This window comes from Dipodomys ordii, unplaced genomic scaffold (assembly GCF_000151885.1).
Source record: "Dipodomys ordii isolate 6190 unplaced genomic scaffold, Dord_2.0 Scaffold36, whole genome shotgun sequence".
In the NCBI taxonomy this organism is placed as follows: Eukaryota; Metazoa; Chordata; class Mammalia; order Rodentia; family Heteromyidae; genus Dipodomys; species Dipodomys ordii.
This window is the reverse complement of record NW_012267252.1, coordinates 1,430,077-1,444,670: the sequence shown is the minus strand read 5'-3', so window position 1 is coordinate 1,444,670 and position 14,594 is coordinate 1,430,077. Positions and strand designations below refer to the sequence as shown.

The 14,594-nt window shown below is 46.8% G+C and overlaps 1 protein-coding gene across 2 annotated transcripts in view; it reads left to right on the top strand.

Moving 5' to 3' along the window:
• Positions 1–14,594, top strand: part of Slit1 (slit homolog 1 (Drosophila)) — a 148,537-nt gene that overhangs the window by 22,840 nt on the left and 111,103 nt on the right. For both annotated transcript variants that reach the window (XM_013017794.1, XM_013017795.1), the window contains exon 4: positions 3,669–3,740. In XM_013017794.1, coding sequence (XP_012873248.1) covers positions 3,669–3,740 — 72 coding nt within the window. The remainder of the gene's footprint in view (positions 1–3,668; positions 3,741–14,594) is intronic.

Sequence of the window (14,594 nt, the reverse complement as noted above, 5' to 3'; positions counted from 1 at the left end):
CCCTCCCTCCCTCCCTCCCTTCCTTCTTTCTTTCTTTTTGTGCTGATATGGGGCCTTGAACTCAGGGCCTGCATGCTATCCATGAGCTTTTTTACTCAAAGCTCGCACTCTACCACTTGAGCCACAGCTTTACTTTTGGCTTTTTGCTCACTAATTGGAGATAAGAGTTTCATGGATTTTTCTGCCTAAGCTGGCTTGAACCACAGCCTCAGATCTCAGACTCCTGATGAGCTAGGATTATAGGCTTGAGCTACTGGCACATGCCTCCCTCCTATTTATTTATTTATCAGTTGTGGGGCCAGAACTCTGGGCCTGGGCGCTGTCCTTCAGCTCTTTAGCTGAAGGCTAGCTCTCTACCACTTGAGCCACTTCCAGCTTTTTCCACTTATGTGGTGCTGAGGAATTGAACCCAGGGCCTCATGTATGAAAGGCAAGCAATCTACCACTGAGCCACCTTCCCAGCCCCTCCTTTTTATTTTTATTTATTTATTTAGTCGGTTGTGGGGCCTGAACTCTTTTTATTTTATAAGTCTAAAAAGCATAAGCCATCCATTAGGATTCTATATTGCTTTCTTTACCTAAACCACAGCCATATACCTTGTTCGTGGTCTTTGTTTCAGTTTCTTAAAGATGTAATGAGAATTTTTTTAGGGTGCTTGGAAGCAATCTGGGGGCAGAATAAAGTCCTTTACCTGACTCAACAACCCTTCAATTAGCAGCTCCTCTTTCCTTTGAATGTTTCCAAAGCATTCAAGGTGGTTTTCATAGAGATGACTCTTTTCCCTCTAGTATTTCATTTATTGATGAACAAAATTAATTAAATGATGTAATTATAAGCACCAGTGAACATAAACAAATCTGGGACAGGCACGGCTGGTTCTTGCAAGCAGTTATGAAGCTTGAGTATAGAAGTGGAGTGGTGAGGCCCTGTTGGCAGAGAAATCTCCATGTGCCCTGACACTGTAGCCCATTCTGGGAGGGCACAGAGCATGCTCAGTGGTCTCCCCCCACCCACATGTGCCCCTCTCCCCTTGCCCCAGCTGGAGGGGAGCCAGGACAGGGAGCCAGGACAGCCAGGCTTCAGAATCCCATATCCACTGTTCAGTGATGCCTTGGGCGAGTCACTCACTGACTGTCATCCCAGTCTCTCATCTACCAGAGGGACAACTCAACAGGGTCAACAGCACAAGTGAGGGGCACCTGTTAGGAGCCAAGCCATGTGGTAAGGTGGTGGCAGTAAGGCTTTGCCAGTGGGGTTGTTGCAAGCAAACAAGAGGAGATTGTGTGTGTGTGTGTGTGTGTGTGTGTGTGTGTGTGTGTGTGTGTGTGAATGGAAGGTGTTGTCATACCCAAGAGAGAAAGCCCACCTTTTCCTCACCTTTCCCTTCAATGATGAGGTGAGATTTATAAACCCTTTATCTTGGTGCCTGACAGAGGAGAGGCTAGCAATGACTGGTAGCCACTGCTGCTGTCTGTGTTCTGAGTCCCCCAGATGTCACTCTCTCTGCCCACTCCCTTTGGTGTCTTTTGATTTCCCATTCAACTTTGTTTTTTTAGTTTTTGGTGCCACTACTGGGGTGCTGGGCCCCTGGATAGTCTAAGCTTCTGTGTAAGAGAGGCTAAATGAGAAATGTTAACTTTTACTATTGTCTACTATGGCTTTCCAAATTATAGGTATGATTGTTTTTGCTACATGCTAATCTCTGGTGTTGATGAGTCTGGTTAGATCTAACCACCTTCTCAGGACATATCTGTGTTAGGATTTCTTAGAAAGTTGTACTCCAGAACCTGATCTTTTGCTCCCCCATCTCCTGATTTGTAATTCTGAACAGGTCCTAGTCTGCTCTCATGGAAGTTAAAAATTATGAACTATATTGGGCACAGTGGCTCACACCTATAATTTCAGCTACTAGGGAGGCAGAGTGGGAGGATCATGGTCCTGAGGAAAGCATTTGGAAGACCTTTTCTCAACCAATAGGCAGGGTCTGCCTGTCATCCCAGCGACACACGAGGCAAGTCTGGGAGAGTTCCAGTTCAAGATCGCCCATGTAGAAAAGTTCTTGAGATTCCATCTCAACAGAACTGAATGTGCTGGTGTGTGCCTGATGCCCCAGATATAGTGGAAAACAACATAGAGGAGGGTCATAGTCTAAGAATGGTCCTGGGAGAAAACAGAGAACTTATCCCCAAATAACCAGTGCAAAACGGGGCTGGAGGTGTCTGTGGTAGAGGGTCTGTGTAGCAAGTATGAGACCCTGAGTTCAAATCTTAGTAATTATCAAAAACCATTATGGAAAGGGGGACACAGAAAGGGAGAGAGAAAGGGTGAACAATGGCAATCGTAGTATTCATTAAACACTATATGGAAAATGAACTATGCAACTGGGCAGGAGGAAACTGGTGAGAGGGGGAAACTGGGAAGTAAAAGAAGGGATGGGGTTGTCCAAAAGAATGCACACATTGGGGCTGGGAAGGTGGCTCAGCGGTAGAGTGCTTGCCTTGCATGCATGAGGCCCTGGGTTCGATTCCTCAGCACCACATAAGCAAAAAGCTGGAAGTGGCGCTGTGGCTCAAGTGGTAGAGTGCTAGCCTTGCAAAAAGCTGGAAGTGGCGCTGTGGCTCAAGTGGTAGAGTGCTAGCCTTGAGCTGAAGAGCTGAGGGACAGTGCCCAGGCCCAGAGTTCAGGCCCCACGACCGGACCCCCCCAAAAAAAAAGAATGCACATATTACTTGAATTGTGAAATGGTAGCCCCCCACCGAACAACACCTTAATAATAACAATGAAATTATATGGAAATACATATAAAATTATATGGAAATACAATTCAGCCATTAGAAATAAAAGGTATGGATGGGAAGAGGAGGCTAGGGTAGTTGGCTCAGTGGTAGAGCACCAACCCAGCATGTGTGAGGCCCTGAGTTCAATCCCTAGCACTGCTAAATGAAAAGAAAAAGTAAGTATCTATTGTTTGGCATGGAAAAGACATCCACAAACTGTTGAGTGAGACCAATATAAGTATTTGAGACCCTGTCTTCCACTATTTGAAGGTTCTTTTTCTTTTAAGGATGAGTTTTCATTAATGATTTAAAAAAAATCCCTTTTGGGGTTAGAGGTTTGGCTCAGTTGGTAGAGTATTACCAATGAGCAAAAGCATCAGGTACTGAGCTCCAGTCCCAGACATGGCGACCCCCCCAAAAAATTCACTTGTCATGATCATTTTGCAAAAAGACCCAAGCAAGCAATTAAAAAACACACTTAAGTGGCTGCTTAGCCAAATGTGGTTGAAAGCAATCAGGAACTGGAATGTTTGGCTATTCCAACCCAAGTTAGGAAATAGCTCACATTTCCTATCTAGTGAAGGACCCATCTCACAAGGTAGTAGGTATTAGAATCTATCCTTTATGGATTACAAGGGTGATGGGCACCACTTGGGGAGGGGTTTCTATAGGTCCTTCCTTCTTGACCTCCCACTAAGTGCTAGGTAGCTCAGTTCCCACCTTCCAAGTGAAATATGGCCCTAAGAAGGCGATTTCCCTAGGATTACAGATTGCCACTGCTAGGACTTGAACCCAGAGCTCCTGAACTCTGAACCTGGGGCTTTCTTAGAGGTTCTCTGGATTTCCTGGGCCTCTTGGTGAATTTTGCTTCTTCTGTCTTTATTTTTTAGACGACTGAACCGGAACCAGCTTCACATGTTGCCAGAATTGCTGTTCCAGAACAACCAGGCTCTGTCCAGACTGTGAGTTCTGTGTCTAGAATCTTCTCTCTTTGATTTTCTGCCACCCCATGGGAAGCATGCAAGTATAGTCAATGGAGGCTGAATTTTCCTGTGGCTTGGACTCCACGCTCCTCACCTGGCAGAAATGGTTCTGTGGGAAGCTATTGTGTGGGACATTTCTCCACAGCAAGTGCTAGAAAGAAGCAGTTCATCCAGTTCTTTTTTTTTTTGGGTCCGTCGTGGGGCCTGAACTCTGGGCCTGGGCGCTGTCCCTCAGCTCTTCAGTTCAAGGCTAGTGTTCTACCACTTGAGCCACAGCACCATTTCCGGCTTTTTCTGCTTATGTGGTGCTGAGGAATCAAACCCAGGGCCTCAGGCATGCAAGGCAAGCACTCTACCACTGAGCCACCTTCCCAGCCCAGGCAGGGCTTTTGTTAAGTGCATGTTGTATTGCCTTTGGTCAGCTGCCTTGCACATTCATTCATTTGTTCATTCAAGCAAACCATTCTTGAATCTGCTTCTGTTTTCAGCTTCTTTTACTGTTTAGGGTAATGTGATCTATGAACTTATTACCTGTAGGATCTGGCTGTCTTTTTATTTATTGTAAGTATACTTCTGAGTTGAAAGTATGGCCACTAATTCTGCTGCTCTGTTATTTTCCAGAGGTATCTGTGATTGTTTTGTTCTGTATTTTGCTTTGTGGGATCTTGGCTTGGACAGCATCTTTGAAATTTACTAAGGAATCTCCCTGATAGTTCCTTAGCATGTGGCTCTGCAGCATTTGCGTGGTTACCTCTAGTGATGGGGAGTCCACCACCTCTCCAGGCAATTAATTCTGTTATCAGACAGATATGCATATTAGAAAATTCTTACCCTAGACTCTGCTTTCTAATAACTTTGCTTTCTGTAACTCTTTAGAAAAGCCATGTACTTTTGTTAGTTTTTTTTTTTTAATTTTGATCTGGGAAGTTAAAAGGGCAACACTTCCCTAGCATGTGTGAGCCCCTGATTGGGACCTTCTTTGTGTGTAGCAAGGCACAAAGAGTAGTGATGGGTTTGACTCTTCTTTCCAGGGGAGGATGGAAGCTGGGTGGAGAAAGGGGCTTGAAAGCATGAAGGAATGCAGTTAGGTGAGAGATGGGGCTACCTGAGTGGCCAGGGACCTGGAGTCTGGACTAGCTCTTCTCTTCCTGACTAAATACAGCTGGCTCTTCCAACCTATGCCATCATTTGCAGGCTTCTTGCTAAGCTGGTGGTCTTTAGGTACCATCACACTATGCTGCTGATCTACTTTCAGTCTTTTGAAAGTGGTCTCTCTGGTCACTTCATTTTTCTTCTTCCTCTTGACTGGGCCACTCTTCAGGGATCGTCTGTGCCAGGCCCATTGTCTCCTACTGTGTAGGCACTTTTTCTTTATTCAGCTGATAAAGGCACTAGATTCTTGTGCCGGCAGGTACAGCTATTGTAATGTCTGTTTCATATGTGGTTCATGCACTGCTCTGTATCATTCCATGATGGTTGGTTTGGTTCATGTGGTCTGTGTGGTCCATGCACTTGTCTGTGTGAATTATGCACTGGTCTGTGTGGTCCATACACTGGACTGTATGATCCATGCCTTAGTCCATGTGGTCCATGCACTGACCTGTGATCTATGCACTGGTCTGTGTGGTCCATGTACTGATCTGTGTGGTCCATGTGTTGGGCCATGGGTCTACAACATGCTCCTTGTGGTCCATGCTGTAACTGGCCACACACAGGCAGCTGGCCTTTCCCTTTGTGCACATCCACCTTATTGCCCTGTATTTCCTTCCAAACCACTGTCCTGGGCTTACTGGCTGCATCTCAGTATTGCCATTTTTTAGGGTAGTCACAATCCTGACTCCCCTCGTACTTCCTATAACTATAGTGCTCATATCCTCACTGTGTTTTAGGTCTCAACTTCAAATTATGGGGAGAAAGAATCTGATTGGTCCATCTTAGGTCAAATGATCACCCTGGACAGTGAGCTGTGCTAGGGTTTGTGGGATGGCTGGAGCTGGTGCCTCCTCAGGAGCTGGAGGTGGGATTTATTCCCTCAGAAGAAAAGCTAACACCAGGAGGCAGTGTCTGATATTTCTGGTCTCTTACTTGACCTTCCCTTTGCTTTGGAGATATCTGTTACTAATCCTTTTCATCTGGAGCAAATTATGGACTTTCATGCAGAGGACAGTCTGACTCAGCATGAAGATGGGCTGGAGAGACAACAACTGTGCCGGGAAGGGGTGCCACAGAGCGTGTAGGTGGAGTGGTCCATGTTTCAGTTGATACAGTCTGTACAGATTCTACAAGTTATAACCCTTCTACTGCTTGTTCTTTATTAGTAGATCCTGGTGTTGGGTTAGCTTGTTCATTCCTCCCAAATGCAGGATCACACTCTCAGAGCAGGGCTTTGCCTTGGACCGCAGAGCATTTTGATGATGGGGTTAGTGTTAACCACCAGGTCTCTAAAGGTCTGTAAAGAGCCTGAAAATGGGCTTAAACTATACCTAGAAATCTTACTGTTGGGGATCTACCCTAAGGGAATAATAAAACCTGCGCATAAATATGTTCATTGCAGCATTATTTAGAATATTGAGGATATAGATTGCGAATGACCTAGCTATCCAACATTGGGGGAGTGGTTAGGCAAATTATGTATGTCTATTTTATGGGGATACTTATACAATCATTAAAAATGATTTTTATGAGACATGTCAAATATTGTAGATGGTTGTGATATCAAAAGCCAGGATGTAAAGTTGTATTGGTACTATGGCTCCTGAATGAATTATTCTAAATAATCATGGAAAACTGACTGCAGAATGCCAGGGGGATGGCCTGTGGGTGATTTTATTTTCTGTGTTTTGAAGGATGGATGATGATGATGACGATGACGATGATGATGATTATGATGATGTGGTATCAGTCCTGGGGCTTGAACTTAGGGCCTTGGTGTTGTTCCTGAGCCTTTTAGCTCAAGGCTAGCTCTCTACCATTTAAGTCACAGCTCTACTTTTGTGCTTTTGGGTAGTTAATTGGAGCTAAGAGTATCATGGACTTCCCTGCCAGGGTTGGCTTTGAACCACAATCATCAGATCTCAGCCTTCTGGGTAGCTAGGATTACAGAGGTGAGCCATCAGTGGCTGGCAGATGTATTATTTTTATATAAGAAATTGGACAGCATTTATCAGAACCATGAAACCTCAGGTTTGAGTGAAAACTGTTGTCTGTGGGCTGGGGATGGAACTCAGTGGTCAAGTCCTTGCTGAACTCTTAGCACCAACTCAAACAAAAATGAAGACTGTCAGTTATATGACATTGTTGAGCTTCTTTTAGCCCTGAAGAACCTGTTGTTCTTTTCTGGGACGAAGATAACAATGTCTGACTCTCAGAGCTGTTGTGAGGATCAAAGAGAAGTATGACCCTCACCTGTGGTGACCCTCACCTGTGGTGACCCTCACCTGTGGACCTGTAGGAGTCATTGGGATGATCTCACTGGGATGGCCTTGCAGACTCCTAACCCCAAACATTTGTCCAATATCAGTGTTGGCTTCCCTCATCTCTGCAGAGGTTCACCTCACCCAGAACCTTACCCCTTAACTCAGAATCCTCCCCTTGCTTTCTACTCTGCTCCTACAGAGTACCCAGAGGAGTCTGTAGCAGGAGTTTGGTTTCCTGATCAGCAGAGCTTGGGATGCTGTGTGTGTGTGTGTGTGTGTGTGTGTGTGTGTGTGTGTGTTGGTGCCAGTCCTGGGCCTGGGCACTCTCCCTGAGCTTTTTTGTTCAAGGTTAGTGCTCTACCCTTTGAGCCACAACTCCAATTCAGGCTTTTTGCTGGTTAATTGGAGATATGAATCTCACAGACTTTCTTACGTGGGCTGACTTTGATCCATGATCTACAGATCTCACCCTTCTGAGTAGCTAGGATTATAGGTGTAAGCCACTGGCATCTGGCTCCGGATAGTCATTTTTAGTGAAGGGAACCTGCATTTTGGATTCTCAGCTAACTTCCTGAGCAGTGAAAAGAGAACAAACATGGAACATGTAGAATATATTGCCCTGGAAACATTTTCCCATACCCTAAAATCACAGGCAACGCCCCCACTTCCTTGAAGACCTTTCATTGAGGCCGAGTGTGGAGTTTCGGCTCAGTGTCCCCTCCCTATCAGAAGGCATCCATCTCCTCCTGCTCCAAGTTCATGGCTGCAGAAGTGAGCCTGCGCAGAGACAACCACAGTCTCCCAGGGGAGGTTTCAGCAACAGCAGCCGAGGCAGTGATGATTAGAGTGAATGAAGGTTATCCTATGTCGGGCCCACGCCTTATCTGATCTCATCTACAGAGCATCTCTGGGAGGTCAGCATTTTCCCCAGCACAGCACTGAATGAAAACCTGCAAGCTTGGAGGGTGTATGACACACCTGAGGGGCTGAGCCTGTCTGTTGCTTGCATATCACCCAGGTACCTCTCACTCACCTACTTCCTCCCCCCTCCCCCCCACCACCCCTGCACCCCACTGCTCAGCTGCTTCTCCACCTCTGTCTCTCCAGTCTTGTACCTATGCACCCTCCCTCTTCTCCATCCGCCAAGTCACCAATCAGGTGACTTTATACTCAGCGCTTCATTCTCATCCTCTTCCTCCATCTCCCATTTAGTGCCCTCCCTCCATCTGTCCACCTGCCTCCTCTTCTCTACTCGCTAGCCCCTGCCACTCCTCTACCTACATACGTCTACCTGGACCTCTCCACCCTCACACCCCAACCTCTCCTTCCATCCACCCCTTCCTCATAAATCTTCTCCCCACCCAACCACCCCATCCCTGGTTCCTGAGGACCTCCTGCAGACAGGCTCTGTGCAAAGTGCTGCAAATGCTTGGAGTGAGAGCTGTGCAAAACAGACATGTGTGCCTACCTCTCCAGGAGGTGACAGCCTATCATTGGTGCTTGGTGACAGCTGTCACCAAGCCAGTGGCTGTGGGTGGGGTAGATGTATCATCTGCTGTAACCACGCCTTAGGCAGGGGACTATTGTACCCTGGTAGCAGGTTATCTGGGTTTGGGGTCAATTCAACCCCAGTCAACCCCAGAGACTACGGAGATGCTCCAGAGGTGTAGTTTGGGACTAGAAAGCTGGCTGCTTCTCTGTAGTGGCAAGTCCTAATCTTTACCATGTTATGTTCAGGTAGAAGTGGCTGAGTGTTAGCTCTCTCTCTGCACCCCCTCCCCCAGCCAGCCTCAGTCCCCTCCAGGTCTGACCATTTTTCAGCCTTTCTGTAGCTGGCAGCATTCCCTTGGTGTCCAGAGGCTACTTCTGGAAATTCAAGTCCTCCGGTCCTTCCTTTTAGCCTTGAAACCAATATGCATCCTGACAAGATCGACCTCCTGGTCTCTGCAGGGCCTGGGAGGGGCGAGGCGGGTGATTAAGGGCAGCCCAGGGCATCTATTTCCCTTATTTATATCCCTGTTCTCAGGACCACCATAACTCATTAACAGGCCTGGTGGTGGGAGAGGCGGGAGGGGAGAGTCTGCAGAGCCCTGTTGGAGAATGCCTGACCGCAGCGACCCTGTCTCAAGCTGGGTTTAATTAAACTGTCAGCACTGGTCAGAAGAACAAAGCTTCCCTTACCGCCAGGCCCCCCGCCCCCATCAGAGGCAGAGGGCATTCTCTGCTGAAATGAAGAGCTGTTTAAAATGGATCTGTCTTGCCTCCAAGCGAAATTACCCAAAGCAGGAAGGTGACCTCGCTATTGTGACACGTCCAGGCCGGCGGCAGCAGAGTGACAGCAGAACCAAAGCAGCCGCTGTGGAGACGTGGCACATGAGGAATAGGGCTTCTTGTGGCCCTCTGCCCTGCCAGGGCCTCCTTCCTGCCAGAATCACCAGGTCTTTCAAGACCGTCGATCACTCCACTGCTCAAAAAGGAATCTTCCAAGCATTGTCTGTGAATTATTCCTGGGATTAATGATAGGAAGACAGTAAGGGGACATGATGGGTCAGTAGAGTCCTGCTCAGAGGCCTCTGCAGCCTCTTTACCAAAGACATGTAGGGTGCTCCACGTCCCAAACATGTTTGATTATGGAACTCTTTATACATTTGTTTTGTAGGGTACATCTTTCAGCATCGTGTGCATCTAGTGTTAAGGGAGGCTGAGGTCTCAGACAATTACAAGGAGAGCTGAGATTTAAACCCAAGCCTATGCCCTTACCACCAAATTATCACCATCAAAGGAGTGTAAGTTGTCAATATGTATGCGTGTGTGTGTGTGTGTGTGTGTGTGTGTGTGTGTGTTTCAGAGGCCTCAGAGATCCTGAGTCAGTCTGTGTATAAGGACCAAGAGTCTGCAGTGTCACTGGTTTTCACATTGAGAGGCCTTGCTCCCTAGTGAGCTCTGGGTGGGGACCTCTGGAGGGAGAGCCTCGGTTTTCTTTGCCTGGCCTGGATCCTGTGTGAAAGGCACATGAAATAAGAAAGACCCTTCAGCAGACATGTCACCTCCTTCAGACAAGCAGGAAATAATTTGGGGATTAGAGGTTGCCAGTTAGGGAGCACTCTGGATTCTGAGAGCTTCCCTATTATGAAATCCATGCCCGCTGTCAAGGCTGGTGTGAAAAAGGCAGGCATCCCACTGGCTACACAGGAGCCTCCTGGAAAAGGGTGGTGGGCCTAGGAGTGACACTTACATGCCAGAGTGGGCTGATAGGGACAATATGGCTGAATGTTCTGCATGGCCCTGGCACCATGCTGCCACCTCTGGGTTCAGCTCTGTCCCCAACTAACCCAGAAGCACGCTGGCCTTCACAAGTGTGGACAACCAGGGAGTGTAGGGAGGGTTGTGGGATGATTGCTCTGAAAGTGGGACTCCCAGTGAAATCAGAGTGCCTTGTTGGTGGTTTCACAGGGGCTCACAGCAACAAAAGCCACTGTCCAAAGAGATAATTTGCAAGTCAAGGTAAGGTGAAGAGTGTGTGTGTGTGTATGTGTGTGTGTGTGTGTGTGTGTGTGTGTGTGTGTGTGTGTGCGTGCGCCAGTACTGGGACTTGAACTTAGGGCCTGTGGTCTGTCCCTTAGCTTTGTTGCTCAAGGTTGATGCTCTACCACTTGAGCCACAGTTCCTCGAATGGCACTTTGTTAATTGTAGATGAGAATCTCACAAGGCTGGGAATGTAGCTTAGTGATAGGGTGCTTGCCTAGCACCCATGAAGCCCTGAGTTCAATCCCTCAGTACCACATAAACAGAAAAAGCTGGAAGTGTTACTCTGGCTTGAGTGGTAGAGTGCTATCCTTGAGCAAAAGAAGCTCAGAAACAGTGCCCAGTCCCTGAGTTCAAGCCTCAGGACTGGAAAAGAAATCGTATAGATTTTTCCTGCCTGGGCTGACTTCAAATTGTGGTGCTCATATCTCAGAATAGCTAGGATTATAGGTGTGAACCATTGGCACCTGTCTACAAATGGAATTTTTAAGCCTGGAGAAGATGCTGAAGAGCGGTATGCACAAAGGGGAGGGAGGGCAGTGGGAGTGATTTGTGGGAAGATGAAGATCTTTAAGAAACCATTACAAAAGCTAATTTTGCCGGGATATGATATATTAGGAAAACAGAATCAGGGAAAGATGAGGGATAAGCGGTTTCGTTTTTCAGTAAGTCACTTGAGCTAGCATAAAAATAGTTGTAAAAACAAAGTTTACAAGCACAGCAATAATTGTATACTATCCACCACACCCTTTTAAAGCACTGGGACACGGAATATGTAATGTAGATAGCAGCTTCTCATGGCCCTGTGTGATGAGAGCTATTACTGACACCATCCTACAGGGGGAAGCACTGAGCACAGAGGTTAAATACTACTTTCAGGGCTAGTTGTCAAAACCGGGCTGGGAAGGCAGGAAGGAGTGTAATTCTCAAGGTGATTGTCATCAGGCCATGAAGATCTTCATTATCGAAGAGAAACTAGTGAAGTGGGAAGAAGCAAAGGCATCACTCAGAAGGTTTCTGGAGTTTGGAAGGATGTGGGAGATGGCGGCTATGCAAACATAGCCACTGAATTCAGTTGCCCATAAGCAGGGAATCCCACAATTACAGACTGGGCCTCAGACACCCCCACAAGGAGCCACCTTTCCCTAGCTCTTTGCATCCCAGACAGGGCAGGAGGGATCATGGGCCTGCAGTCCTGCCTCCCAGGCCTCTTCCTGGACTTGCCTGAAATGCCACCTTCCTGGCATAGTTTCTGCTTTCCCCAGGGGAGTTGATGGTTGCTTCCTTGGTGCTCCCTTTCTCCTTTAAAACATTTCTGGGCTCCTGGCCTTATGGGTTTGGGTTGGGCCCTTGTCTTGGTATATTTGGTGCACTTAGTTCTTTCCAGCTTCTCCACATGACCTGTGGTTGGCTTTATTTGTGTCCCCCAAATGTAAAGTCAATTGCTCAGAGCTAGACTAAATATCCTCTCAGGGCAGTGGACTAAATGGCCTGTCAAGAGAGGCGACCCAGGGTACTTCTCTATGAGGGTGGTTGCAGAGAACCCCTTTGCTTCCAGGGGGCTGAAGAGCCTCAGCTAGAGAAGAGAGGAGCTAGCTCAGGGGTCACAATGGTGACTTGTAGGTGGCAGAGTGTTTTGACCCCCCTCTTTTTATTTTTGGTAGTTTTTGGGCTTGAACTCTGGGCCTGGATGCTGTCCCTCAGATTTTCAACTCAAGGCAAGCACTCTACCACTTGAGTCATGGTGCCACTTCCTAGTGGTTTATTGAAGATAAGAGTCTCACAGACTTTCTTGCCTGGCCTGGCTTTGAACCGTGATCCTCAGATCCCAGCCTCCTGAGTAGCTAGGATTACAGGCGTGAGCCACCAGTGCCCTGCTTGACTTCATTTTTTATGGCAAAGGGCCAGGACCTCGGTTTCCTAGTGAGACTCTCACTGAAACTGAATACTGTGGTCCAGGGGTTCTGCTTTTCACTTGGGGTTCCCAGCAAGCATCTGGGGACTCCTCTTTGCATATGTGTTATCAAGAAAAATGTGAGGACTCAAACTTGTGCTGTGTTTGGTTTCTGGTTGGAACCCTGTGGTTAGGGAACACTTTGGGGTGTGATACTGGTAATTATGATGCTAGGAAGAAATCCTGTCTGCCGGACTCTGGTGGCTCATGCCTGTAAGCCTAGCTAATTAGGATGCTGAGATCTGAGGATCAATGTTTGAAGCCAGCCCAGGTGGAAAAGGCCATGAGACTCTTATCTCGAACAAACTTCTCAGAAAAAGCTAGAAGTGGCACTGTGGCTCAAGTGGTATTGGAGCGTGCACATTAGAACAGACTGGCTGATCAGGAAGAGGTGGCTGCTTGGGTTAGAACTGAACCTGTCTTTTAGTGTTTGCTCTAAAACAAGCCTCTTTCAAGTTGCACTGACCAGAGCCCGTTGAGGTGGGCGCTAGCTTGAAAGGAATGCTCACCTTTTAGGAAAAATGAGCAGCACGAAGATAACACCATGCCAAAGCTGCTTAGCAGGACTTTCAGAGTTTGGTAGATTTTATAGTTTTTCACTTTCCTTTGAGACAAGGTCATGCTATGTAGCTTAACCTAGTCTGGAACACATATACTCCCTCTGTCTTTGCTCAAGCACTGGGATTACAGGTGTACCACCATGGCTGGCTTTTTATTCACATCTTAAGTGGGGGTAATTTGTGATTGGTTAATGTTCATTGAACCTCACTCTAATCATGAACATAGAAATCTTTTCTCCACGATGCTGTATCCCAGATCAAGGTACCTGGAGTCATTTTTTAAAAAACGTTTTTCATTATTATTATCTTTAAGTAGTTGTACAAAGAAGTTCCCATTCTACAGAACAGTATATGAATACAAGGTGTCTGACAACATTGTCACACCTGGAGCCATTTTTTATTTTTATTTTTTATTGTGAAAATACTGTACAGAGGGGTTACAATTACATGGGCAAGATAATGAGTACATTTCTTATCAAGCATTGTAGCCTCCTCCTTTGTTCGGAGCCATTTTTTGCCATCAGGAATATTGACTCACTATCTTTTCCTCTCCTGGCCAGGAACCCTGGGCCTGGGCTATCATCGTAGGTTCAGAAAGAGTTTCTTCCTGTATTAGTCAGCTCCAGGTGCCATAGCCAGACACCATAGACTTGGAGGTTTATGCAGCATGAATTTGTTTCTGATGGTTCTGGAGGCTGAAAGTCCCAACTGGCTGTCATCCAGGTCAAGTTCTAGTGAACACCCTCTCTTTCCATGGTTTTCAGATGGTCACTTCCTACCTGCATCTGTACATGGTAAAAGGAAGGAGGGATGGGAGGGAGAGAAAAAAGGGAAGGAAGGAAGAAAATTACTCTGGCAGCTGTGTATCATAAGGATACAAATCTTACCATAAAGTCTCTACCCTCACAACCTCACCTAACTTTAACTACGTCCAAAGCTCCCTGTTTCCCCAGCTCAACAGGCTGGGGTTAGGAAAAGCATTGAATTTAAGGGTGGCCACAATTCACAGGTCTGACTGCTGCTCTTGCTGTCCATGTTGTTTCTTGTGGTTGCTGTAACAAATCCCCACAGACTCAGTAGCTTAAGACAACACAAATTTGCTATGGTTGTGTGGAGGTCAGAAGGCAAAGTAGGTATCTTGGGCTAGAATGAAGGTGTTAGCAGAATTTGTTCCTTGGGAGTCAGAGAGAAGCTAGTGTTCCTCTTCCAGCTTCTGGGCTGCCCTTGTGCTGTAGCTCATGGCAGCATTACTCTGGCTTCTGTCTCCATTGCTACATTTTCTTTTTCCAGCTCTGGGGTCGATTCCCAGCATCCTCCAGAAAATAAAAAGCAAAATGATTTCCATGAACTAAGCTACAGTCAATGGTGAGGTGATCAA